We start from the raw sequence: 27,350 nt of genomic DNA, 5'->3' as shown, positions 1-27,350 counted from the left end.
TAGTAGGGTTGACCCTGGGATCTGGAGAGGACTCTGGCCTAGTCAGAATGCCTACTCAGGCTGTATTGGTTTGTGATGGGGACCTGTCCCTATTTGTGAGTCCCAGTGGTCTGGGCAAATACAAGCAACAGCCTAGAATAAATGGAAGGGAGTCTCTAGCTTACAGGGACACAGGGGCTAGTGTCACCATGGTGACTAAGGACCTTGTGGATCCTAGCCAGATCATACTTGGGGAAACTTACCAAGTGACTAATGCAAGCAATGCCAGTACTAACCATGCTCTGGCAGTTGTTAACTTCTCTTGGGGAGGGGTAACTGGCCTAAAGAAGGTTGTGGTGAGTGCAGACCTACCAGTAGAATGTTTGCTAGGGAATGATTTGGAGACCTCAGCATGGGCTGAGGTGGAGCTGACTACCCATGCAGCAATGCTGGGTATCCCTGCAGAAGTGTTTGCCCTGACTAGGTCTAAAGCAAAGCTGACAGAAACTGAACAGGCCTTGGATCCTGGAAAAATGGACCAAGGACCTTCCAAGAGAAGGAGTAGCAGGGGTAAGGCAGAGCCTTCCCTCCAGGATCAGTCTGAAGAGACTCTTATAGCTGAAGAGGATCTGACACCTGAAGAAGGAACTGTCCCAGATGAACTTGAGCCTGATCAGGTTGAGTTATTGGGGACAGGGGGACCTTCTAGGGCAGACTTGAGCCTGGAGCAGCAGAGCTGCCCCACTCTTGAACCCCTCAGACAGCAGGCTGCTGCTGAGGCTGCTGGGAATGCTAGTGGAACCCATAAGATATATTAGGATGATGGACTCCTTTACTCTGAGGGTCGAGACCCCAAGCCTGTTGCAGCCAGGAGGTTGGTCATACCTCAGAAGTTTAGGGGTTTCCTACTCACACTGGCCCATGATATTCCCTTAGCAGGACACCTAGGCCAAAATAAGACCTGGGACAGAATTGTCCTTCACTTTCATTGGCCTCAAACGTTCCCTTTGAACGGGTAGGGATTGACATTGTTGGTCCCCTTGACCCACCAACAGCATCTGGGCACAGGTTTATTCTGGTGGTAGTGGATCATGCCACCAGATACCCAGAGGCTATTCCCCTTAGGACCATCACAGCACCTGTGGTGGCAAGGGCCCTCCTGGGAATCTTTTCCAGGGTGGGTTTCCCTAAGGAGGTTTTGTCTGACCGAGGTACAAACTTTATGAGTAGTTACCTCAAGGCAATGTGGAAGGAGTGTGGTGATAACTACAGGTTCACCACCCCTTATCATCCTCAATGCAATGGGCTTGTTGAGAGATTCAACAAGACCCTAAAGGGTATGATCAAAGGGCTCCCAAATGAGCTTAGGCGAAAATGGGATGTTCTTCTGCCCTGCCTCCTCTTTGCATACAGGGAGGTGCCACAGAAGGGGGTTGGTTACAGCCCTTTTGAACTTTTGTTTGGTCACCCTGTCAGAGGGCCACTCTGTCTAGTGAAGGAGGGATGGGAGTTACCTCTCAAACCCCCTAAACAGGATATTGTGGATTATGTACTTGGTCTCCGCTCCCGGATGGCTGAGTATATGAAGAAGGCGACAAAAAACCTTGAGGCAAGTCAGGAATTGCAAAAAGCCTGGCATGACCAAAAGGCTGTACTGGTGGTGTACCAGCCAGGACAGAAGGTATGGGTTATGGAGCCAGTGGCCCCAGCAGCCCTCCAAGACAAATGGAGTGGACCCCATACCATATTGGAAAAGAAGGGAGAGGTCACCTATTTGGTGGACCTTGGCACTCCCAGATGTCCCCACAGGGTACTTCATGTAAACAGACTGAAACCATATGTGGACAAGGCTGACATGGGCTTGCTCATGGCAACGGATGAGGGACAGGAGGAGGAGAGTGACCCTCTCCCAGACCTGCTCTCTCACAACCCTGATGATGGGTCAGTAGATGGTGTAGCCTTGGCAGGCAGCCTCACTGCCCAGCAACAGTCTGACTGCAGACAAGTTCTCCAGTCATTCAGGCATATGTTTTCACTGACTCCAAGTCAGACCACCCGGTGCACTCATGAAGTGGACACTGGGGACAGTCTGCCTGTGAAGAATAAGATCTACAGGCAACCTGACTATGTCAGGGACTGCATAAGGACAGAAGTCCAAAAGATGTTGGAATTGGGAGTCATTGAGCCCTCAGACAGCCCTTGGGCTAGCCCAGTAGTCCTGGTACCCAAACCTCACACTCAAGACGGCAAGAGAGAGATGAGGTTCTGTGTAGACTACAGAGGACTCAATGCAGTCACTAGGACTGATGCACATCCCATTCCCAGAGCAGATGAGCTCATAGTTAAATTGGCCTCAGCCAAATATCTGAGCACATTTGATCTGACAGCTGGCTACTGGCAGATAAGGTTAGCTGAATCTGCAAAAGCCAAAACTGCATTTTCTACCCCTGGTGGGCACTATCAATTTATTGTAATGCCTTTTGGCTTGAAAAATGCACCTGCCGCTTTTCAAAGGTTGGTGAACCAAGTCCTCTCAGGCCTGGATGACTTTAGTGCAGCATATCTAGATGATATTGCTGTCTTCAGCTCCACCTGGGAAGATCACCTGATCCACCTGAGGAAAGTTTTGGAAGCCCTGCAAAAGGCAGGACTCACTATCAAGACTACTAAGTGCCAGATAGGGCAGAGTCAGGTTGTGTACCTGGGCCACCTTGTAGGTGGAGGCCAGGTTCAACCACTACAGAGCAAAATCCAGACTATCATGGACTGGGCTGCTCCAACCACCCAGACTCGGGTCCGAGCTTTCTGAGGCCTGACTGGTTATTACAGAAGATTTGTGAAGGGATATGGATCCATTGTGACCCCCTTAAATGACTTAACCTCTAAGAGGATGCCCAAGAAAGTTCAGTAGTCTGTCAGCTGTCAAAAAGCTTTTGATGACCTAAAACAGGCAATATGCTCTGCTCCAGTGCTCCAAAGCCCCAACTACTCCAAAGAATTCATAGTTCAAACTGATGCTTCTGAGGTGGGGGTAGGTGCTGTATTATCACAACTGAATGAAGAGGGCCAGGATCAACCAGTAGCTTTTATTAGCAGAAGGTTGACCCCCAGAGAGAAACATTGGTCAGCTATAGAGAGGGAGGCCTTTGCTGTGGTCTGGGCCTTGAAGAAGCTGAGGCCATACTTGTTTGGCACTCACTTCCTTGTTCAAACAGACCATAAGCCCCTCCTATGGCTAAAACAGATGAAGGGTGAAAACCCCAAACTACTCAGGTGGTCCATTTCCCTACAGGGGATGGACTATACAGTGGAACATAGACCTGGGAGCAACCATGCCAATGCAGATGGCCTCTCCAGATATTTCCACTTAGAACATGAAGACTCAACTGGTCAAGGTTAGTTTAATGTCCCTGAGTTTGGGGGGGGGGTATGTAGGTGAGTGGCATCGACTGCATAGTTGCCTCCAACTTTTTGCTGATGGTTTGACTGTTTTCTGACTCTAGCCAGGCTGTGGCCCTGCTATCCAGGACCTCAGCCTATCTGCTTCCTCTCTAAACTAATGTGAGTACCCTAGGTACATCCCAATTGGATACTGAGGACACCCTATCAGCCCCTTGTAGATGGAACCCTAGGTACCCAGGGCATGGGTCCCTCAGAGGCCTACCAGGGGCTGCAGCACTTATTGTGCCACCCCTGGGACAGCCATACAAACTGACACCACCAGACCACTACTGTAGTCTGGGTAGGGTGGTGCTTGCACCCCTTACAGGGATATAGGTATCCTGTATCCCACTCAATACAACACATATATCCTCATAGGTCACCCCTAAGGCAGGCCTTGCTAATCCTACAAGGCAGGGTGCTGAGATATGTGTGAGGGGGAACCCCTACCTGAGTAGGGCCCCTCTGCAACCTTCATAAAACTATTGCTGGGTTGTTTGTAGTGCAGCCATATCATATACTCGTAACCGCATTATAAGTAATCACGATAGCGTGATAACTTGAGAGTGGCTGAACAGAACCATGTCGTGTTTGGTGTCAAACATGTAGGAATCATACCTCCAATCCAACCATGGGAGTGAGGGCATGATTCCCCCCTGCTAGAGGGGCGATATGGTAAAAGCGGCAAATTTGAGACACCAATTTAAAAGTGCACACATAGTGCAAAATGGATGCTACCCGCCACCCACACGACTCTGGCTGCCTGCTGCTGGGCAGAACTCCAGCCACGGCAGCTGGACAATATGGATCTTATTGCAGGGAGGTGCTCCCACCTCCCCAGACAGACTATGTGGATTGGAACTGGGTGGGTGCACCATAGGATGTCTTTCAGACTTGCACGTAGGCTTCTCCAGTGCCTACTTCTGCATACACCGCCTCAAACCGGTTCAGGGGCATCCTGTCCACTGCCCAGGCGGGAAAACACACAAAGGGGAGAGGGTGTAGCCACTCTTTCCCGCCTGAACTCTCATTGGTGGGCTCTGATCTGGACACTCCCCTAATCCTTGGATAAAGGTGAATACAGAGTCCCCAGAGCCTCAGATTATTCTTGGACTTTACAGACTTGAACTTCGATTTGCTGCCGCACAGCTGAATGAAGAAATCTCCCTTGGGGTAAAGGCGTTACCCCCCCTGCTTGGCAGGCACCTGAAACACTGCAAGTGGCCCGGTTGGAACTTCGCTGCTCCTACGGACATCGATGACTCCTACCTACCTTCAGGTGGGTTTCCAAGCATCCCAGAGGCCAGTGAGTGTGCACAGCAAAGCTCAGCACCGTGGACCCCGTGGGTGCCGAGATCCACAATACCCCAGGATACCGTCCACCTCATGCACAGAACACGAACCCGACGAGTGGGGAAGTTGTGCTTTGGCCCATTATTGAGCCAACCTCTCAGCATCATCTGTGCCAAAGATCGATGCCCTAGCCCGCTCCGGCGACCCGTGGGCGCATCTTTACGCACGCCAAATTGCTGCCTCCCGCGGTCCCTTGTCTCTCGACTGGGGGGCACTGGCGGAGGTCAATCTTCACTTCCAAGAGTTCCCCTGGTTGCTCCAGGCCTGCTCTTCAGTCTCCTTGCTGGAGACCTCGCTCAGACCTTGTGGGTCTGCATCAGTAGCTGTTTGGTGATTCTTGCGTGGGTTGCGGTTGCCAAGGCTTAGTGGATCCAATCCGGACACTAACACCGCAGCAACCCTCATCCTTCGTGGGACAGTCGCCCTTCAGAAGCTGGCCTTCCTTGAAGCCTCCTGGACCCCGTGGCTGACGATCCAAGCTACCCATCTTCCACCTGGAAGCACCCGACATTGAAGGGCTCTTTCTCCTGAGCCCCCTGGTCACTGTGCCGTGACCCAGACTCTGTCCCCTCTGCTTTCAGGTCCTTCTCTTCAAGATCTACATCTTCAATCTTCACGACATCGACGACGCTTCTTGCTAGCAGCAGTTCTTCACGTTTTGCCATTGAAAATCAGCCCGCGACCCGACATCGAAAACGACCTATGCACCCGGCTTCCCTGGGGCAGGTAACAGTGGTACCTCGGTACTCTCGTGGGTGTGGGCCCTTCAAAAGCTTAACTCTAAACTCTTGAACTTGAAATCCTGCTAGAAGTGTTTTTAATCTTACAAAATTCAACCGCAACATTCTCCATAGGCTTTAATAGAGATCCCGACAGTAGCTTATACCACTGCACGCGTCTCCCGGGGGGCCCCTTCCTCACTACCTTGGGTGGTTTCACAAGGGGCCAGCGACCCTAAATGCCCTAGGCATTGTCTGTAGAATTGTCGTGGTTCTTATACCACTTTTTTTGATACATGGTTTGGTCCTCCCCGAGGCCCTGTGATTCCAGTGCTATTTGTAACTAGCAATGCTTGTTTGAATTGTATCTTTACCTCCAGCCTCATAAAGAGACTAGTGGGATTATTCTTAGAAGTAGATAGTTATAGTTAGGACCGTGTTTTCATAGGAAATCCGCAACATTCGATTTGGAATAACTTTGGCGACGATTGACGAATCCTTGCGAAATTCTCAAAATAGGTGGGGCGCTCAGCTCCGCTCCTTCCCTGAAAGTCTCGGGGGGATTCGTCAAGCGGGGGCTGAGAAAAAGGGGGGGTCCCAAAACGCGTTTTCCCCATGCATTTTTCCATAGGACCTTTAGTCCGAGCTACAGCCCGAACGGCTGAACAGAATTACTTGAAATTTGGCAGAGAGGTAGCCCTCAGGCCAGGGATGTGCCTTTTGAAGATCTCGTGTAAATCTGTTCAGTATTTCCTGAGAAAATAGCATTTAAATCAATATATATATCTATAGGCGCGCTCCGAGCGCGTACCGTAAGCTTACCGTATGCGCACGCCGCCGTGCACGAGCGCGATTCTGATTGGTTGTTAGATCTTAGTAAACATTCGAATCGGTCGAAACCAGGAAGTGTCGGCCGCCATTTTGTCTCTCGCAGTCTGAGGGGGTGAAAAACAAAGGTGGAGAACGTGAAAAGGGGGCAGGGTGGACAGTTCCTGACCCCCTAGCCTTTGTCAGGGGGTCCCAGAAGGACCCCCAAGGGCAAAAACTAATTTTAATTTTTTTGCGAAAAATCGCGGAATGCACGTAGCGTACGCGCACGGCGTAAACGGAAAAATTCCGTGAACTTCGCGTAACGATTCCGCGACTACGCGTACCCTACGCGCACGGCAAAAAAATAAAAAAAAATAAAATAAAAAAAAATACATAACTTAGCATTTAAAAAACCGTACAAATTCACTGAAAAAAACATAGGTTTCACACACGTTATAGTTAGGAATTAGCATTTAAAAAACCTTGCAAACTCACTTAAAAAACCATAGGTTTCACACATGTTATAGTTAGTAGGACATTTCACTCGTGAAAAACCAATGAAATTTGTAATATATGTGTAGCTAAAAATTAATGGAAGAAGACATGGGTAAATAAGTGTCTAAATACAGTGATGTATTATCTGACGTCATCAGCAGAGGATTGCGGTCGCGTGAGTTATAGTTGCCTGCACTAACTATAACGGGGGAATTTCATTGGTTTTTCACAAGTGAAATGTCCTACTAACTCTTACACATCGGCCACATTGCTGCGAGCGCGCTGGACTAGCGCTGTGTGTTTTTAACTCCCTAGCGTTTTTCATTTATGCTACTACTTTTGTTGCACTTACCTTGGCTTTTAGACTTGGCTGTCTCCAGCCTGCGCCCCCTCCCCTCACTGCACTTAAAAAGGGCACCTCTGTGCCTTAAAGCACCACCACTTTGGTGGGTCCGGGTCCTGGGCATCCACTGCGGGCGCCATCTTGGTTTGGGGATCGGGATTCGGCGGCGGCCGCCATCTTTAAGCGGACTCGCGCGCCAAGGACTCACTGGAGAGTCTATTTAAGGCGGTCTTTGTTTGGGAGGTGGTCTTACACATCGGCCACATTGCTGCGAGCGCGCTGAACTAGCGCTGTGTGTTTTTAACTCCCTAGCGTTTTTCATTTATGCTACTACTTTTGTTGCACTTACCTTGGCTTTTAGACTTGGCTGTCTCCAGCCTGCGCCCCCTCCCCTCACTGCACTTAAAAAGGGCACCTCTGTGCCTTAAAGCACCACCACTTTGGTGGGTCCGGGTCCTGGGCATCCACTGCGGGCGCCATCTTGGTTTGGGGATCGGGATTCGGCGGCGGCCGCCATCTTTAAGCGGACTCGCGCGCCAAGGACTCACTGGAGAGTCTATTTAAAGTCGCTCCTCCACGCGCAGCGTGACGCGCAGGTGGACGCCCTCGCTTAGCCTGAGTCGTGCCGGAGTCCTGCCCGTCAGCGTCCCGGAGGCGCCGGGGCGACGGTGGACGGTGGACTGCTGCAAGGACCGTTGAGGCGGAGGATGATCACCTATACCTCTTCGGTGCTGTGCGCCATGCAGACCCATTCCTGCTCCTGTCGCTCGGTTTTTCCGGGGCGCTTTAAGGGTAAGCGTCGCTGTCCAGCGTGTGGCTGGACGCCCATGGGGACTTTGGTTAATGTCTGCAGGCCCGTAGAGGCTCGGGTTAGGCACCTATGTCTGCTCCTGAATACGAGGTCGCTGGGGTGTCATGCCTTGCATCTATATGATCTTCTCGTGAGGGAAAACCCCCTGTGTCTTCTCCTAACCGAAACTTGGCTGGGTGAAGCGTCGAATCCGGATATCTTTTCCGCTATTCCCCCAGCCTATAACATCTTTCGGCAGGATAGAGAGAAAGGCAGAGGTGGTGGTGTAGCTGTGGTGGTGTGGAAGAATGTTTCCTGCTCTGTTCTCCCTCCTAATCTTATTGGGGGGTCGGAGTGCATTGCTTTTACACTCAGACTGTCCTCGACCCAAGCATTCAAGGGGCTGCTGATCTATAGGTCTCCAGGCCCGATGGGCTCCTTCTTGGAGGATTTGCAGACAGCGATTTCCGAATTGGCGCTCACGTCTCAGCACTGTGTAGTGGCGGGCGATTTCAACTCCCATCTTGATGTCATAAGCGACCCGGACACTATCAAATTGCTGGACATTACATCTCCTCTGGGTCTATTACCTTGCGTGTCAGGCCCTACGCATGAGAGAGGGCATACCCTCGATCAAGTTTTTTCATCAGTTCCGCTTGACGACGTAGAGACTCTGCCTGTGCTCTGGACGGATCATAGGCTGATCAGGTTCTCTGTGTGTGAGAATGGGCGGCCGGATAACATCGCCCCCATGCTACCTAGATCGGCCTCGAGAGCGCTCCATAGAGTGACACCTGATATGTTGGAGCAGGCGCTTGCGGAACATCCTTGTGATCTCTCGGGTGATCTGGAAAGAGACACGGAGGCTTTGCAGTCGTGGTTGACTGAAAGGCTTGACGATCTTGCCCCACTGTCAGCCCCTCGGCCCACGGCTGTACGGCAATCTGCGCCGTGGTTCACTGAGGCGCTGCGGCTAGCCCGCAGCCAATGCAAGGTTGCTGAGCGGGCCTGGCGCCGTCAGTACAACGAGGTGGACAAACTCGCCTACAGGGCGGCTATTAAGGCCTATCATCGGGACATCTTAGATGCCAAAAAAGAATACCTTGCTAAGAGGATTGAGGTGGCGGCGAACTCCTGCAAGGAGATCTTCACGGTGGTGAAGGAGTTCACGACCCCCAGTTCCTACTCAGCTCCACCAGTGCCATCGGAGGCGTGGGCGTGTAATCTCGCCAGCTTTTTCACTAATAAGATCAAGGCAATTCAGGCCTCCTTCTCGGAGAGCGCTGAGGTTGGTGGACGTGGCCCCGGAGCGGAACGTGAGCTACCGCCCATGCCTACCGCAGTGCTGACAGATTTTCCAGCAGTCACCTGCGAGGCGTCTCGGGCGCTGCTTACCAGCCTTAAATCTGGCTCACCACTTGACCCATGCCCTGCCAAATTTTTGGCCGGGATGGCGGCGGTGGTGAATCCCCTGGTTAACCCCATCCTCAATGCCTCCCTGAGGGAGGGAAGGGTGCCTACCACCTGGAAGAGGGCGATGGTGATCCCCCTCTTGAAAAAGCCGGGCCTTGATGCCGAGGTTTTGGCCAATTATAGGCCAATTTCACTTCTCCCGGCACTGGCCAAGATTACCGAGAAACATGTTCATGGCGTCTTGTCGAGCTTTCTTGAGTCTAACCATCTGCTCCATCCTTCCCAATCCGGCTTCCGTCCCAATTTCAGCACGGAAACGGCATTGTTGGAGGTCTCCGAGATTATCAGAGAGACCTTGGATGTTGGTGGCAAGGCCATGTTAGTCATGTTGGACCTGTCGGCGGCCTTTGATACCGTCCCCCATGCGGCGCTCCTCGCTAGGCTCCACGACATCGGCATTAGGGGGACGGTGCTCAATTGGTTTACGTCTTTCCTGGAAGGCCGCCGCCAGACGATCTTGGTCTCCCAGAGCTCCGCCGAGATGCCGCCTCTGGGGGTTGGGGTTCCACAGGGCTCTGTGTTGAGCCCATCACTGTTTAACATCTTTATGTCCCCCCTGGCGGCGGCGGTGGAGGCTTTCGGGGCCCAGATCGTGTCCTACGCTGACGACACGCAACTCCTCTTCACTTGTGGTAAAGATCAACCATTTGATGGAGAGAGTATTCGGGGTTGTTTGGGCAGGGTATTCGACTGGTTTCAACACAACAACCTGAAGGCCAACTCCAGTAAGTCGGAGGTCCTATTTTTCGGCTGTGTCACCGACCCTGAGTGGCGGCAATGGTGGCCATCTGAAATGAGCCCTCCGGTTCAATCATCTGCGGTCGCTAAAAATCTTGGGGTCAAACTTGATAATAAGTTATCACTGAGAGCGCACATCCTGGGTCTGGCCGGAACCTGCTTTGGTATTCTGAAGATGCTCCGCAAGTTTCTTCCACTGCTGTCTGCGGAGCATAGGCGGATTACAGTGCAGGCGCTCATCGGGTCCCGGCTCGACTATGCCAATGCCCTCTTTCTCGGCCTCCCGGACTACCTGGTCCAACGCCTGCAGGTGGCACAAAACTCTGCTGCCCGTGCCATCTTTGGCCTGCATAGGCGGTCACGAGCCTCTGGGCTGCTTCAGAGGCTTCATTGGCTGCCTATCCGTAAGCGGATTATGTTCAAATCCCTTACGTTGATGCATAAAGCCTTGTTTGGCTCAGGGGCTGGGTATCTTCGGCGTAGATTGAACTTCTATCGTCCTGCCCGCTCACTGCGGTCCGAATCTCTTTTTACTGCCGTGGTGCCACGTGTGCGGAAGGCGCGGACTGGGGGCCGTTCCTTCAGCTTTAAGGCACCCCAGTTGTGGAACTCTCTGCCATTGGCGCTACGCAGCACCTCGAATCTCCTCCAATTCAGGAAGAGCCTGAAGACTTGGCTTTTTAATGTTTAACTGTTTTCTTTGCGGAGTCTTTCTCTTTCTTTTCAGCATTAGTTTTCTTTTCTTGTTATGTTATTACACACGGAGCCGCTTGTGGAAAGCGCCGGGACACTCTTTTAGAGTAGCTGTGCGCTGTATAAGTTTATTTTAACATAACATAACATAACATAACTATAACATGTGTGAAACCTATGTTTTTTTAAGTGAATATATATATATATATATATATAGCTGTATATATGTTTTTCATATATCATTTTTTATTATTGCCGGGGTCCCCGCACATGGGCGGGAATATTCAGTGCTTATGACTATTGATGAGGATCCCTTGGAAGAGAACATACAGTTGTACAGCTGGGTGCCTGTGTGGGCGGTTATCCTGCAGCTGTGTGTGTGTGGTTATCCTGCAGTGAGGATAAGGTGGAAAGGAGCATACAGTTGTACAGCTGTGTGTGTGGATGTCCAGCACCGAGGATAAGGTGGAAAGGAGTATACAGTTGTACAGCTGTGTGCGTGTGGTTGTCCTGCAGTGAGGATAAGGTGGAAAGGAGCATTGTTGTACAGTAGTGTGCGTGTGTTTATCCTTCAGATGTGTGTGGTTATCCTGCAGCTGTGTGGTAGCCCTGCAGTGAGGATAAGGTGGAAATGAGCATACAATTGTACACCTGTGCTCGTGTGGTTCCCCTACAATGAGGATAGGTGGAACTGAGTGCAAAGTTTCCTCAAAGGTTCTAGGGAGCGCTGCTCGCTTCTCATGTCGATCTACAAGTGCAGTTACCTAATATTGAAGTATGCCTGGGCAGTGTGCTTGCTTTTCAACAGACTGACTTTAAAGTGCCTCATACCTAAAAAATCACCAATACATAAATATATCAAAGAACGCCATTTCTGGCACAGCCCTGATTACTGCTGCGATCATGCATTCATGAGATTTGTCAGCAGGGATAAAAGCTGAGGTACACTTCACTAAACACCTTGGGTTTGTCAGAGTTTGTATTATAGCTGGATTCAAGCTAGCCTGGCTGATGATGGCTGATTAGCCAGAAACCCGTCCCAGGATGCTTGTTTACGGTCCAGGGAAGACATGGCTCGGCAGTTCGGGCAGGACTGTTCCCATGAGGCACAGGGTCAGACTGATTTGCATATGGCCATGTCTGAACTGGGGTGGCGGAGTGAGCTAAAGAATGATGATTAAACCTAGATCAGTTGACTGGGGGTGAGTGCTTGCAATGTTCAACACTCCGTCTATCATCCCCTTTGGTTTTGCCTAGCAGGAGTACCACCAGGAAGGCATGATAATTCCCCTAAAAAATAAAAACTCTGCAGAGCTCACCACAAAGCTGGGAACAGAAAGGTAGAGTCTCCAAGGAGAGAGGTCCCTAGTACAGGTGTCGGTGTTACCTGAAGAACTGCAGCCTGTGGAACTTCCTCCGTCGCTTTCCTCTTCGGCTCCTCCATAAATGTTTTCTTTACCTTTGTAAAGAGCGGCACAAATTTCCCAGCAGTCGTCTGACACGAGGAGCAGTATGAGAAAAAAAAAGAATCACAAACCCCAAAAATGTAATTAGTTTATTTCTTTTGTCCTCTGTATCTCACTCTCTTGCTTTAAAATGTTTACTGTATCTTTCTTTCATATCCAGGTGATTCACATTATCCCAAAAGAAAAAGTTGCTTGCTCGTTATCCTGGGTCACCATAATAGGACTCTTTGTTGAATTCTATGGCAGGACCGGAGGCTTCGGATTTTGCTTTTCTCTCTTCGCTTTATTACATATAAATTTGAACAGCAGCCAGAGATATTTAGAAAAAAAAATCCCAAAAGGATTATAACAATACAACTATAAACTACAACTCCCTACAACCAGGGAGGAAACCGAATACACAGTCCTTCCTCTGTCTCCATTGCGTCAGGTACATAACGTCTTGTCTATCTTGCCACTTCCTCTTTCTTCGCTGCTCCCGCAGCCAGATAAGTTGCTTTCTTCATTGTCTCTTTATTTGGTGGTTTCTGTGAGCGCTGTATTGCCTTTTTAACATTGTGCGCGCTACTCATGTGTGAGTTCCCTTGTGCTCTTATTACAGATCCCTAAGCCGGCCGCTGGAACGTTTTTCCCGCTCCTACGCGGCCGGCGCTCCCCCCTGCTGTTGCGGCGCCTTCTCGGGCCGCTAGAGGGACTCGCTCGTCTCGTTGCCCTCGAGACGCGGCTCTTCAGATGAGGAGCCGCGCCGCGACGGTAACGGATCAGAGCCTTGTCCCATTACTGCCTCACCGCTGATGTCCGTTTTAACGGACTGTATTTCCCGCATAACTTCCTTGAACGCCCCGGCGGGGGTCCGTATAGCGGGTTTTACCCGCGTTGAACGCGCGAAGTCGCGCTGGTGTCTCATGCACATTGTGGGTCCCATTTGAATATCAAACTTGCGTGCTTCGCGACAATTAGCCATTTCAGTGTTATTTTTGGCATTTCTTTGTCTGCTGTTATTTCAGGTGAACGCGCAGGGAGGCAGTTAGCCCTGTCAGGGTTCTGAGAGCAGTAGCGCGTTCTGGGTTGGTGCAAGCCCATTGTGATCCTTGGGGTCACCCAAAACTCTACGCAGTCCTTGGCCTGGCCCTAGCTGGTAGTTCTCCTACCTAAACCACCTGTTTGTGCAGTGCACTTTCCACATGTGTAGTCAGTGGTTACTTACCTTTTACTATATTATGGATGCCCAATCAGGTTATTATGAGGAGGAAGTCCAGGAGTATATGCCCTGGGATGATGACATTTTTGACGCAGTGGACTCTTCCATCTATTGCGTGGTCCATGAGGTTGTGGGTCCTATGGAACAGCGTCTTTCTGACAGAATTGTGCAGGAATGCAATAGGTTGGCGGCTGCGCGTTCCGATCCTCCGATGCCATCCGGCGGGCAGCCTGCAGAGGGTCCTCTGCCGTCCAAGAAACAGCATCCGGAAGGGGTGGACGTGGATGCTTTTGCGCGTCTAAAGTCGGCATTTTTGGCGCAAACGTCGTTGGGCGTCCCAGCGACTCCTCAAACAGACGCCCCTCAGGGTACTTTGGATTCTCCTTCCCCCGGATCAGGTCAGGATGATACTCAGGGGGACACAGATGAGGAGGCGGTAACTTCTCGTCCGTGGCGGCCGTCTTCTAATCCCTCTACTTCTGTGCCGCCGGAGGAGGACGCAGACATGCTTAATCCTGACGAGATTATGCACCCCCGGTCTGGGTTCCCGGAGACAAGGTAGTAAGATTTGTTTCAGGTCATCTCCGCAAACCCCTTGCGCAGGAGGCCAGGGGTTGTTTACGGGCGGAGTGTCAGAGGCCTTCCCTGCCTGACAAGATAGCTTCTACGCCGGAATTAGACCCGACAATGGACACATTCCTGGCAAAGTATGTGAAAGACCCTAGGAAGGGTATAGCTAGATCCTGGAGGTCCTGTCAGGAGAAGCTCCTCGACGCTATCAGACCGATGACCAAGATATTAGACATGGCGGAGGAGTCAAAGGTTTCAGGGTCCCCCATTTTCCCAGAAGTTCTCTCCAATTGGGCCCAGCGGGCTATTATATTTATGGGCAATGCTAATTGCGCCCTTTCAACCGAGCGTCGTCGCTCGTTGTTGATTAAGCTTGATCCAAAGATGGGAGACCTGGCCTCCTCGGAAGCTGGGGCGGTGGCCCAGGGTGGCTTGTTCGGGGAGTCCTACATTAAAGAACTGGGCAAGTTTGTTTCTACATTCACATCGCTGGACAAGGCTCAATCCAACATCAAGAGAGTCTTTAATCAGCGGGTTTTCCACGGGGCCGGACGAGGCAGGGGCCGCTCGTCCTGCCGAGGCTTCCAGCAAAACCCCTCAAGGGGACAAGGCTCTGGTCACGGACAGTATAATTCGACCGCAATTTACACCAACTTCTACCCCACGCGAGGACAGTGTTTCCGAGGCCGGGGGAGGCTTCAAGTCCAATTCCGGAGGAGCCAATTCCAGCGGTAAGTGTTATTCCTGCAACGCAAGTTCGCATCGGCGGTCGACTAGCGATTTTTCACAGCACATGGGCGGCTATAACCTCAGATGCATGGGTTCTTCAGATTGTTCAAGGTTTCCATATAGAATTTTACAGAAATCCACGGTAGGAGGCTCGGCCTCGACCGCTGGCTTTTACATTCACAGACGCTCAGTTGATCGACGAGGAGGTCTCCGAGCTGCTCCGCAAAGGAGCCATTCGCCGATCAACTTTGCACCCTCTGGGCTTTCTCAGCAATATATTTCTGGTAGACAAAGCCGACGGGGGTCGCCGACCAGTTATCAACCTCAAAGAATTCAACGGTTGGTTGATGTACCGTCATTTCAAGATGGAGGGGATCCATTTTCTTCGCGACGTCCTGTTGCCAGCGGACTGGATGGTGCGCTTAGACTTGAAGGATGCTTACTTGGTGATTCCCATCCATCCCTCCCATCGAAGGTTCCTTCAATTTTGTTGGAGAGATCTAGTATTCGAATTCACCGCTCTTCCATTCGGTCTTTCCTCGGCCCCTTGGTGCTTCACCAAGGTGCTCCATCCTGCGTTGGAATTCCTCAGAGATCGGGGCATTCGCATGATCATATACTTGGACGACCTCCTTCTCATGGCACAATGTCCTCGGATACTATCGCGACAGCTCCATCAAACGGTGTCTCTTTTACAGGGCCTAGGTTTTATCATAAACATGGCCAAGTCAGTTCTAGCTCCTTCTCAATCAGTCACATTTCTCGGGTTCGTAGTGGACTCGGTCCACGCGACCTTAAGCCTTCCCTCGAGGAAGTTAGAGAAAATCCGCCACAAATTGCGGCAAACAAATTTCCAAACCGTACACCTCCTTGCGGCACCTGGCCCGTTTGGTGGGTCTCCTTTCGTCCTCAATTCAGGCGATCTTTCTGGGGCCCCTGCATTATCGAGCCCTCAAGCGGCTCAAGGTGTACCATTTGCGAAAGGGCAGGTCGTACGACCACTCGGTTCCCCTCTCAGCAGAGGCGAGAGAGGAGATCGCTTGGTGGCTGCCCCATATGGAGGCATGGAACGGACGCGCGATTTTCGGCTCGGTTCCGGACCTTGTCATAGAATCCGACGCCAGCAAGTCAGGCTGGGGCGCTCGTTGCGGGGATTTCTCCACCGGGGGGGTTTGGTCCTCGGACGAGCAAGCTCTTCATATCAACTGCTTAGAACTTCTAGCAGGTTTGTTTGCGGTACAATGTTGGACCAAGGACAGAATTCAATCCTGCGTCCTTTTGAAGATGGACAACATCTCCGCCGTGCGGTATGTCAATCACTTGGGAGGCACCTATTCCCGGGCATTGGCAAATTTAACGAAGGATTTTTGGGGGTTCTGCCTGGACCACCACATCTCGGTCCTGGCCGAATATCTCCAGGGCCACAGCAATCGGGTGGCGGATTGGCATTCGAGGCATCTTTACGATTCCAGCCTTTGGAAGCTAGACCCTCAAATTGTTCAATGGTTGAACACTCGTTGGGGCCCCTTCTCGGCGGACCTCTTTGCCTCTCGGCTGGACCATCAGATTCCCTGGTTCTTCAGTTGGAGACTGGACCCAATGGCCCTAGCCACGGACGCCTTCCTTCAGGATTGGAGCATGGAACAGGGCTATGTGTTCCCTGCCTTTTTCCATGATAACGAGGACGGCGGCGCAGATCTGCCGGCAGAAGGCGGAGGTGACCCTGGTGACACCATGTTGGAGGTCTCAAGTTTGGTTTCCGGTTCTTCTGGAACTTTCCTGGGATTTTCCAATCCTACTCCCCCGGTGTCCTCAGCTGCTTCTGAACCCGGACGGAGCTCCGCATCAACTAGTCACATAGGGGAAGCTCCACCTTAAGGTGTGGCGACTTTCCGGCACCGGTGGGCGCTGCCGGGCCTTTTGGGACACGCTGAGACCCTTTTGTCAAAGGCTTGGGCAGAAAGCACCACCAAACGTTACCGATCCGCTTGGTCGAGATGGGTTTGTTGGTGTCTTCGACGGAATCTGGATCCCGTGGTCGCGGACGTCGTTTCCATCTTGAATTTCTTGGCAAGCTTGGCAGCAGATGGGTTGGCATATCGTTCGATCAATGCGATCAGGTCAGCAATTTCGGCGGGTCATGCTCCGCTAGACGGATATCCGGTGGGAGAACATCCTTTAGTCTGCAGGCTTTTGCGGGGTATCCGGTTGTCATTGCCACCGGAGACTCGTTTTTCGGTCTTATGGGATGTCAATCTTGTGTTGAACCTTTTTCTTTCTTGGCAATCCAATAACTATCTTTCTTTGAAGGAATTGTCTTCTAAGCTCGCTATGCTACTGTGCTTGGTCTCCTGTAGGAGAGTTTCAGATGTTCGAGCTTTGGATATTTCGGAACGCGCTTTTTCTCCGGAAGGGGTCGTTTTTACGACCGGCCGGTGCACCAAGTCTCACTCACGGTCGGTTTCCTATCCGGCTTTTAGAGATAACCCGAAACTGTGTGTGGTGGACTGTTTAAAGGCATATGAGGCCTTAACACTAGAACTCCGCCCTCCTGGCGAGCAGCAACTTTTGATAGCTCTCAAGAAGCCACACAAAGCTGTATCTTCTCCTACCATAGCTAGGTGGGTACGTTGGGTCATGCAAGAAGCTGGTATTGATACAAAGCAATTCGGCGCTCATTCAGCCAGGGGTGCCATGGCCTCTAAAGCTTTCGCACTGGGAGCGCGTTTGGAAGATTTGATGCAGGCCGCAGATTGGTCTTCGGACTCCACTTTTAAAAGGTTTTATTTTAAGCCGGTGCTGGATGTGGCGCAGTTGGTAGTAAGTAAGCTTTGAACTAGCATAATCCGAAGCCTCCGGTCCTGCCATAGAATCGGAATTTGCCTAGCATCGTGACAGTAAGTTCCAATTCTATTAAGGACACGGAGGCGAGGATTATCCCACCGCGGCACAGTGGTGCGAACCCTCCCGTATGGCAGTAAGTAAACGATTTACCCTTTTACTATGGTATTGATGACATGATTGCATACCTTTTGACACAATAATTGTAGATTGTTTGTTACTGTAACATTTGCATTAGTCGCAGGAGATTTTTTCCTCGACTTACATTCTTTTGTTTTTTCCAGGCAACGATGGTTCAACAGGACCAGTAATGGAAGGGCGTGACTTACGCGAAGAAAGAGGAAGTGGCAGGATAGACAAGATGTTATGTACCTGATGCAATGGAGACAGAGGAAGGACTGTGTATTCGTGTTCCTCCCTGGTTGTAGGGAGTTGTAGTTTATAGTTGTATTGTTATAATCCTTTTGGGAATTTTTTTTCGAAATCTCTCTGGCTGCTGTGCAAATTTATATGTAATAAAGCGAAGAGAGAAAAGCATAATCCTCGCCTCCGTGTCCTTAATAGAATTGGAACTTACCGTCACGATGCTAGGCAAATTCCGATTCATGAACACTCAAAGGAAAAACAGGTAGCAAGATTACACACCCTCAAGGCTAAGGAAACAGGAATTCTTCACTGTGCACTCAAGAGTGCAGGGTGACCCAAGTAACCCATGATGCACAGCCCAGGAAGCAAAACTCCAGTTCATTTTGAAGTTCGCTCCTTAACTAAGAGTTAGCTTCTCTCTGCATGTCCTCAGCTAATCTTCGGTTCTGGTGCTCGTCACTTCTTTCCTATTATTGACAACTGGTAAAGCTGGGAGAGTACACCTCTGAAGAGTGAGAGATGCCTTGTGGTGTACCCCAAGGTTCAATACTAGCTCTCTGTAGTCAGAATCTTGACCCATTGAGTCTGATCCTCATCCAGTCAGATGTGTTATTCTATCACTTTTCAGATTGCACACAAACCTACATAAACAATTTGACATGGGCAGACATCTCTCTTCTATTCTCTTGTTTAAACAAACTTCACAAGTGGATGGCTGAAAGCTTCCTTTTTCGGAATCCTGATGAAAGTCTCCCTCATTCTACGCATGCTGGATCCTAATTTTCTTGAAAGCAAGAGTTACTCACCTGTAACTGCAGTTCTCCAATATTGGTATCTTTCATATAAATCTGGCGGGCGGTCCCTCCACCAGGGCGACGGAGTAATTTACTCTGTCACCCGGCTCGAACAACGAGAAGGCTGATAGGAAATAAATCTGGTTCTATGGCTGCAGACACCCAGTGAGCTAAACTTTGTTTTGCAAAATGTTTTCCTTTACGTGGATGGTCATAAGCCACTATAAGCTGATACATTTGTTGAAAATGTTTTGTTCTGTCAATATAAAACTTAACACATCTTTTTTGTATCTTAGGTATGAACATGGACGTCAATACACCAAAATGCCAGGGGTAGCGGAAGTGACATCACACACCTTTTGACCTCCACTTTCACTCACACACACACACATATTTAAACACACACAAATTCACACATATACACTCTCTCACACATAAACCCACACTCACCCGCAAGCACGCACACAACATACATTTAAAAGCATTTTTTACTTTCCTCAGCTGCCATGGAAGGGCATCTTCCAGCTTATTGTACTCCATTTTTAATACACTATTAGTGAATAATATATTTGAACACTATTAGTGAAATTTAAAATTGACAGAAAATAAAGAGAGTGGAGCCCCAGCTGCCCCTGTGTTCCTGGAAATGAATTTGCCACCTCTGAGGGTAGGGGTCGCAAAGGCAGGGCTAGGGTAGAAAAAGACTAGCCAGGGGTCGCAGCTGCGACTCCTGGCAACCCCAATGACATCCATGGGTACAAACAGCCCTTTCGGCTGCATTAGTTGAAATCTGAAAGTATGACTACTGGTTCATTCGCATGAAAGTCAGGGGTACTTTATGGATAACAACTCTGAAAAGACCTTTGGGGAATTCCTTAATGAGTCTATTAGACCAAAGCGGTGGCTGGTTCAGTGTCCTCCTAAAGCACCGGTACTGGTAAACATTTCTCCCAGGGCCAAAATGTTTTGTCAGTTATGTGGCCGCATTGATGCCAGCAGAGTTGTGGTTGGGGCTGGGGCACAAGGGACGGCTTAGTGGGGTGTTGGTCATATGGTGGGTATAGCATTTGATTTTAATTTATAAAGCGTGACAAATGGTGATGGGCGTCAAAGATCTAAGGTCACAGCAGCCCGCACAATCCAGCAGTAAATCTAACTGTTAAGAGGCAAGTAAAAGAGCAGCCTATAAAATGTACAGACAAGTTTTTAATGCCTTTCTGAAAGGCAAGAGCCCTTTGATTGGCGTCAAAGATTGGGGGAGTGAGTTCCAGAGTCTGCCAGCAGCAACCGAGAAAGCTCTGCCCCTCGCATCCCCTCTCATTTGCAGACTCTAGGCAAGGTGACCAGATTGCGATGGGCTGAAATGAGAAGCTAAATCTATATATCAAATGGCTGAACTGCACAATGTGAAACCAAGAAAACCTGGGATTAATCTCGGCTTCCCAATTTACCAAATTGTGTGATCCTAGGTAAATCTTTCATTCCACTTTTCCTCCTTTGTCTTCATTATTACATTTAAGAGGGCCTCAAAATACATAACTTCAGGATGTGCGCTTTACAAAACCTTCTCCTGCGTTTGATTTAATAAGCTATAATGTTGTTTATGTATAAAAGAAACTCAGGCCACCCAGAGGGTGCATGTAACACTTAACTTACCGCTTAGTTGACAATTGGCATTGTTGTCGGAGAATGGAAAAATGAATCTTTCTAAAGTCATGTTTGAAAACTATCACTTTTAAAATAATACTTTGCAATGCATTGAGATAATTATATACCCTTTATATGATATGATATATATGTATATAGTCCAACCAATTGTCCAAGGGTTTAAAGGCGCTGATTGGCAATCCCAGAGTATACCTGCCCATCTCCAGATCAGAAGGGAAGAATAGTCAGTCACACAGAAAAGAGCCAGGTTTTCAAGACCTTCCTGAATGGCATATAAAGGTTTGTACTGGTTAGATGAAGGGGGGTGGTATTCCAGAGCTTGGCCGCAGCAAGCGAAAAAGCTTTACCTTCCCATCTCTTTTTGCGCACTCTGGAGGTAACCACAAGGTTGAGACTTGCTGATCGAAGTACTGAATACCACTGAAACATGGATTTGATACCTCCTGGAATCGCACTATAAAGTGCTTTGTGAACAATTTACATAGCCTTGAAGGTGACCCGCTTCTGTACAGGGAGCCAGTGAAGATCATGCAATCCTTTAGAGACTGAAATGTATTTGGGAATGCCTAGTGAAAGCCTGCCCGCTGCATTTTGCATCACTTATAATTTAGCAAGAGTGGTCTTTTAATGTCCATATAGATTGCGTTGCAATAATCAATCTTGGATGTGATTAATGGCAAGGCCACCTGTTGCCGTACATGAGAAGGAATGAATGGTAAGATCTTTTGTACGGTTTGAATAATCGAGAAGCAAGACAGCACTGTACGATTGACCTGCAAATCAAAGGGGAGGTCAGCGTCCAAGATGACTCCTAAGTTTTTAGCTGAATTAGTAGGGGTGAGCAGTGTTCCCAAACTGTCAGGCAACCATTTCTTGTTCCATACTGGTGCGTGGGTCTCAAACATCAGCGCCTCAGTCTGCTTTCCATTCAACTTCAGACAACTCTTGCTCATCCAAGCGACCGCCACCTTCATTTAATTGTTGAAGTTGGCGGCTGTGGCTTCCATATTTTTAGAGATGGCTACAATGTTCTGTGTGTCGTCGGCATACAATACAACCTATAAACCATAAGAACGGATCAGTCTGGCCAGCAGCATGGTGTAGAGGTTAAATAATGTGGGGCTCAGGGAGGATGCCTGAGGATCCCTGAGGGACTCCACAAGGCAAAGAGAAAGGGTCAGGTTTGTGTTTGCCTAAGATCACCAACTGTGCCCTGTGCAACAGAAAGGAGATGAGCAATTTCAAGGCCATATCTCCAATACCCAAAGACTCCAGGCGTTCAGTGAGAAGGGTGTGAGAAATGGTATCAAAGGCACTAGACAAGTCTAAAAGAATCAGGGCAGTGGCCTCCGCTTCATCCACTAGACGTCTGATGCTGTCTGTTGCAGATATAAGGGTGGTTTCTGTGCCATGATAGGATTGAAAGTCAAACTATGAAGGATCCAAGAAGCCGTTTTGCTCCATGTAAGCCATCTTGTGATGGTTAAGGTGCTTCTCCATGATCATGGCCGGAGTGGGGAGCAATCAATGGGGTGATAGTTCTTCAGGTCCTTTGGATCAAGACTTGGTTTCTTAAGAAGTGATCTGACCACAGCCTCTTTCCACAACCTTGGGTAGCAACCGTATTTAATTGCTCTATTCATTATGTCTGTAAAAGGATGGGCTATAGTGCTAGCAACCAGTTGGAGGATCCTCAGAGGACATGGTTCCAGTGGAGATCATGATTTTAAGTTCAAAAGGTAGGTCTTTATTTGAACATAAGTCAAAGGAGGGAACAAGGACAAAGATATAGGAGGTCACTCCTCAGCCTTCGAGGTAGCAGAACAAATGTCTAGCCCAGAATAGATTGCAGCTCTGCCAGGTAGATGGCAGAGCTGCAATCTATCTGCTCCTCTTGGTTTGCAGGTAAACGCTCTTGTAAATGTTGGTGACTTAAGAGAGGAAAATCCTGCCAACTTGTTACAAAGCTCAGTTGAGCCCTCAATATCCGAGGGAGCTGGAGGTGACGCAAGATGGCAGACAACTTTAAAGAGTTCTTTTGAAGAGCCTGCTGATTCAATCCTATTAATGCAGAACAGAGTTTTTCTTCTCTGATAGCATTTTTATACTCTCTAATAGGTTTTTATATAGAATTTTGTCTTGCTCTATATATATCGTTTCCTTGAGCTGTATTTCTGTTTCTGACAGGCTTGTCTCAGTAGTCTTAGCTAATCAGTGAACCAAGGAGCTGTAGGCAGCTACCTGCGAGATCAGATTACCTTGACAGGCGCGACCACGTCTGCTGCAGAGTTTAACCAAGCAACAAATTTTGCAGCTCCTTCATCCACATCCACAGATGCAGTACCGGGATTACCTTTGAGGCCATCCTGAAAAGATTCTGTGGAGGCCTCCTTCCAACTCCTCTGGCGTGTTCTGTTGGAGACGGAGTTATCTTTGGTCTGGGTGGCCAGGGCATTTAAGGAGAAAGCTACTGCCTGATGATCAGACCAAATCAGGGTAGTACGTCATACCCGAATAGCCTGGCATTGTTGGAAAAGATCCCATCTAATATGTGTCCTGCTATATGTGTGGCTTAAATAATCAGTTGCTGGAGACCAAGAGATACTCGAAATCAACAAAAGAGTGACAAACAATTCCAGAGAAAAAGTGCTCAGGAATAAAAATTGTGCAAGGAAAAAACCTCTGTTTTTAAAAAGAACTCTCACTCACCAACCTAGTTGGCGACATGCTTCATCATTGGGTTCCCACCAGGGAGACCGAGTGCCTCCCTGGTGTGCTTCGACGCCTGAATTACAGCGGAGCAGGATTTTGTTGTGAGAAAGTGTCAGTGCAAGGGGTAGTGCAAGTTAAAAGATGGAAGGTTTTGTCCAAGATTAATTTTAATGGTGGAAAACACCTCCGATCATTAAAAACAAGTGAGACAGACGTGCGCTGGTTAGTTAGGTAAATCAGACCCGTCCAATTTAATACCTAAGTGATATTGGTCGATATGTTTCTGCTTATGATTGCTATTGTGCTAAGCTTTCATCAGGACCCCAACTCTCCGGCGGTATACGCTCGCTAAGGCGTACCATAACCTGAGGAGTTAATGTGTGCAGTAAAACTCATGGTTTTACCAGTGTGGGCTTCAGGGATTTCCAAAGGCCCGTATTTTCTGAAAGAGAAAACAAACACGAGACATACATCAAAGCACATGTTGCTATTTACTGAAGACAATGATCTCTTGTTGTCAGATAAATTAGAGGTGTATATTCCTTAACAGTCGCATTGCTGTAATTCAATCGATGCCACCACAAATGCTCATATTTTGGCACCAGTGATCAAACACACCACCACTCTGCTATCAATTCTTGCCAGAGTGATCCTTAATATAAACGAATACCACTGCCTTGGTTAGCGTTTTGTAGGTGTGTTATGTTTCTTGTGGAAAAGCAATTACTGTGTAAATTGTGCTTTTTTTTTAATAAAGGGAGAAGAAAGGTTCAAATCTAGTAGTCTCAGTATATCGTGATAAACCCTCGTGTAAAATGATAGCGCTTTTGATGTCAATTACGGCGCTACCGAATTTGAACATTCACAACTGAAGTGTACACTTAAAAGCCAACGCATGGAAAACTTAAGGGCTTATGTGAAGTTTAAAATGGCTTCACGTCATGGGTCCACAGCGGGGGTTTGTTTGCCAAATGAAATCTGAAGACTAGAGTAAAAGTTAACACGGTACGTGTCCGTGAACCTGTGTCTCAAAAAGGTAATCACAAAAGCCACACACTTACTTCAGTATTAAAGGTGTCCCTCTCTCGACCTATAATGCAATCATCTGTGGCCCGAATGTTGCTGCGGTATCGCCGCTCGGAGTAGAAATGCCGGCTGGGGGGTCACGTGCTTCCTACTCGCTAGCATAAAGAGTGACGCATCAGGAAGCAAGCGCGTAGAGACACTAGACTGCGCTCACTCAATAGTATTGCCGTGCAACTTTATTGCGATAGATAGTTAGATACGGTTTTAAAACACGGCGATACCCCATTCAGCTGGCGGAACAACCTGAGGTGTTACACGACTGCCTTGCCAATGTTTATCGTTGGATGTCTATCTCCGCCCTAAAGCTTAATGGAGGTAAAACCGAGCTGATGCTCCTGGGCAATTCCAGCCCCTCCATTATTGCGAGCTGCTGGCCCCGGTCTCTTGGTGACCCACCATCCCCCAAGAAGGAGATCAAGTCCTTGGGAGTATGGTTGGAAGAAGACCTGTCCTTCAGGACTCATGCCAGGAAGACCGCAGGGGTTTGCTTTGGTTTACTGAGATCAGCCCGAAAGGTGCTACCTCTGCTTCCTGATCCAGCAAGGAAGCTGTTGATACGTGGCCTGATTCTATCGAGGCTCGATTATGGGAATGCGCTGTTTCTCGGTGCTCCTGAAGCGACCTTCAAAACCCTCCAACAGGTGCAAAACGCAGCTGCGAGAGTCCTTATGGATGTTCCCAGAAGGCAGTCTGCTGCTCCGGCCCTCAAAGCGCTTCACTGGCTCCCCGTGAAGGAGCGGGTGAAATTTAAAGCGCTATGTACAGCCCACAAAATTTTACATGGCAAAGGCCCCCCCATCCTTGCTAACATGGCCCGTCCTTACAAACCCCCACGTCTGCTGCGCTCGGACCAAAAACACCTTTTGCAGTTAGCGAGAGTAAGAAGAGCTCGTTCTGGGGGCAGGCGTTTCTCTGTGCAAGTGGCCTCTCTTTGGAACTCTCTGCCCCTCAAGATTCGCTCAGAGCCCAAGATCCTACCATTCAGGAAACTTCTTAAGACCCACTTGTTTCCATAGTAGTGATTAGCTGAGTCTCTCCTTTGGGTCTGTTGCGCCGGGATGCCCCCGGGTAAGCTGAGCGCATTATAAATTTCATATTATTATTATTATTATTATTATAATGTTGAAACTCTCAAAACAGAGTTCATTATGACCGCAAAATCGGAATGGGTTACTGTACATCCTGAATGGTCAAATAATAACCCAGCTATAAGAGTTGGAATTGTATGTGCACCAATGAGTAGTAGGCATTTATCCCAAAATCACAGAGACTACAAATACAACGTTAGGGATGTTTTATATAGAGAGGGCCAAATATCAACCCAGTCTATCTGTGCAAAATCATAATAGGGTCGCCTGACTGGTGACAAAAGTGTGTGGTTATTGGAGACCAAGAGATGCCATGGTGTCAATAAGGGCTCTGGAATCCGCACTCCTGGTCTTTTCTAAATTATTTCATTTGATTAGTATATTTGTAGAGCGAACGAATGCCCGAGGGCGTCTTGGCGTTAGAGTCGGTAGATCTGAGCGGTGCTGGCGGGGTATACAGGATGGATCAGATGTTAAAGTGCCAGGTTTTTAGCGCCTCTCCTAAGGACAGAAGCGATGAGCTGCTCTTTATGGAGATTGGAAGTAGGTTCCGGGTCTTAACTGTCCCTAACAGGAAGTCTCTTCCAACCCAGAGGGCCTTCTTAAACTTAGGTGTTTGCAGAAGTTTCATATGAGCGGATCTTAGACTTCTGGCCAGCACATATCATTTCAGGTGCTTCCTCAAAAATTGCAGCCCTGTGCCATGTAGAGCTTTAAAGGCCAGGCATTGGGATTTAAATGTAATCCTTTTGTCCACCGGAAGCCAGTGGAGAGCTCTTATTCCGTGGAAGACTGACTCGAACCTCAGAATATCTTGTACTATTCTGGCTGCCATGTTCTGCAGATGCTGCAGTCTTAGTAGATACTGGGATTGGATCCCCATTAATAGGGCATTACCATAATCCAATCTGGAGAGGGCCAATGCTGTAACCATTGTTTTTAGTGCATCGGGAGGAATGAATGGACGGATTTTTCTGATAATTTTTAGAATGAACCAGATGGTAGAGGAGAGCCTGTTGATCTGACTATTGAATGTTAGTTTATCGTCAAAGATGACTCCAAGGTTTTTGACATTGGGTACTGGGATTGAGCAGTCGCCCAGATTGGCAGGCCACCATCTGGGTGACCAGACAGATGAATCAGAGCGCAACAGCAAGACTTCAGTCTTTCCGCCGTTCAGTTTCAGGCAGTTGGACTATATCCATTGGTTGACCTGCGACATGCAGCCTTTGAAACGGTCGGCAGTCTCCTCCACGTTGCTTGAGACTGACACCACCAACTGGGTGTCGTCTGCATAGGAGACAACCGAGAACCCAAACTGCCTAATGATCGAGGCCAGAGAAGCCACATATACATTAAATAATGTGGGGCTCAGAGATGAGCCCTGAGGCACCCCACAAGGCAGTTTGAAAGATTTGGATGAGAAGGCTCCCAGTTTGACAGAGAAGGTTCTATCAGCTAAGTAGGAGGATAACAGTGAGAGGGCGGTGTCTCGGATCCCCAGCTCCTCTAGTCTACTGGCTAGTATTTAGTGGTTCACTGTATCGAAGGCCGCCGATAGATCTAGCAAAATCAAGGAGGCCTTACCCCCTGAATCTTGTATTGCCCTAAGTTCCTCAGCCGCCATGACCAAAGCTGTCTCCATTCCATGTCCCACCCATGAGAGTGACATTGCTGTAAGCTAGAAAGGGTTCTATCGAAATTACGAATTCAGTAGGGAACAGGGACCTAGGACCTGGAGGTCTCTATAATAAGATGCCGGTGAACGAATCAGTGGATGAGATTTTAATAAAGAAATGGAAGGCCTCACACTGGATGGTACACTTGAGTGGCTCCGTGAGGCAATAAAATTTCCATTCAAAGACTACGGCAAGACCACCACCAGGTTGACCCTCTCTATCAAGCCTAATAATAGCGTAGCCTGAGGTGATAGCATCGGCCAAGTGAGGACCTGATGAGGCATTTGCCTATGTCTCAGTGATAAAGACCCATTCC

At 48.9% G+C, this 27,350-nt stretch overlaps 1 protein-coding gene across 1 annotated transcript in view; it reads right to left on the bottom strand.

The window, feature by feature from the left end:
• Positions 1 to 27,350, bottom strand: part of BRME1 (break repair meiotic recombinase recruitment factor 1) — a 170,345-nt gene that overhangs the window by 79,144 nt on the left and 63,851 nt on the right. Inside the window, exon 3 of the mRNA XM_085599879.1 lies at positions 12,222 to 12,329. Coding sequence (XP_085456005.1) covers positions 12,222 to 12,329 — 108 coding nt within the window. The remainder of the gene's footprint in view (positions 1 to 12,221; positions 12,330 to 27,350) is intronic.

The sequence above is a fragment of the Triturus cristatus genome, chromosome 4_2 (assembly GCF_964204655.1).
Source record: "Triturus cristatus chromosome 4_2, aTriCri1.1, whole genome shotgun sequence".
Lineage (NCBI taxonomy): Eukaryota > Metazoa > Chordata > Amphibia > Caudata > Salamandridae > Triturus > Triturus cristatus.
Note: the sequence above shows the minus strand (reverse complement) of the source record. Positions and strands in the feature narration are given on the sequence as shown.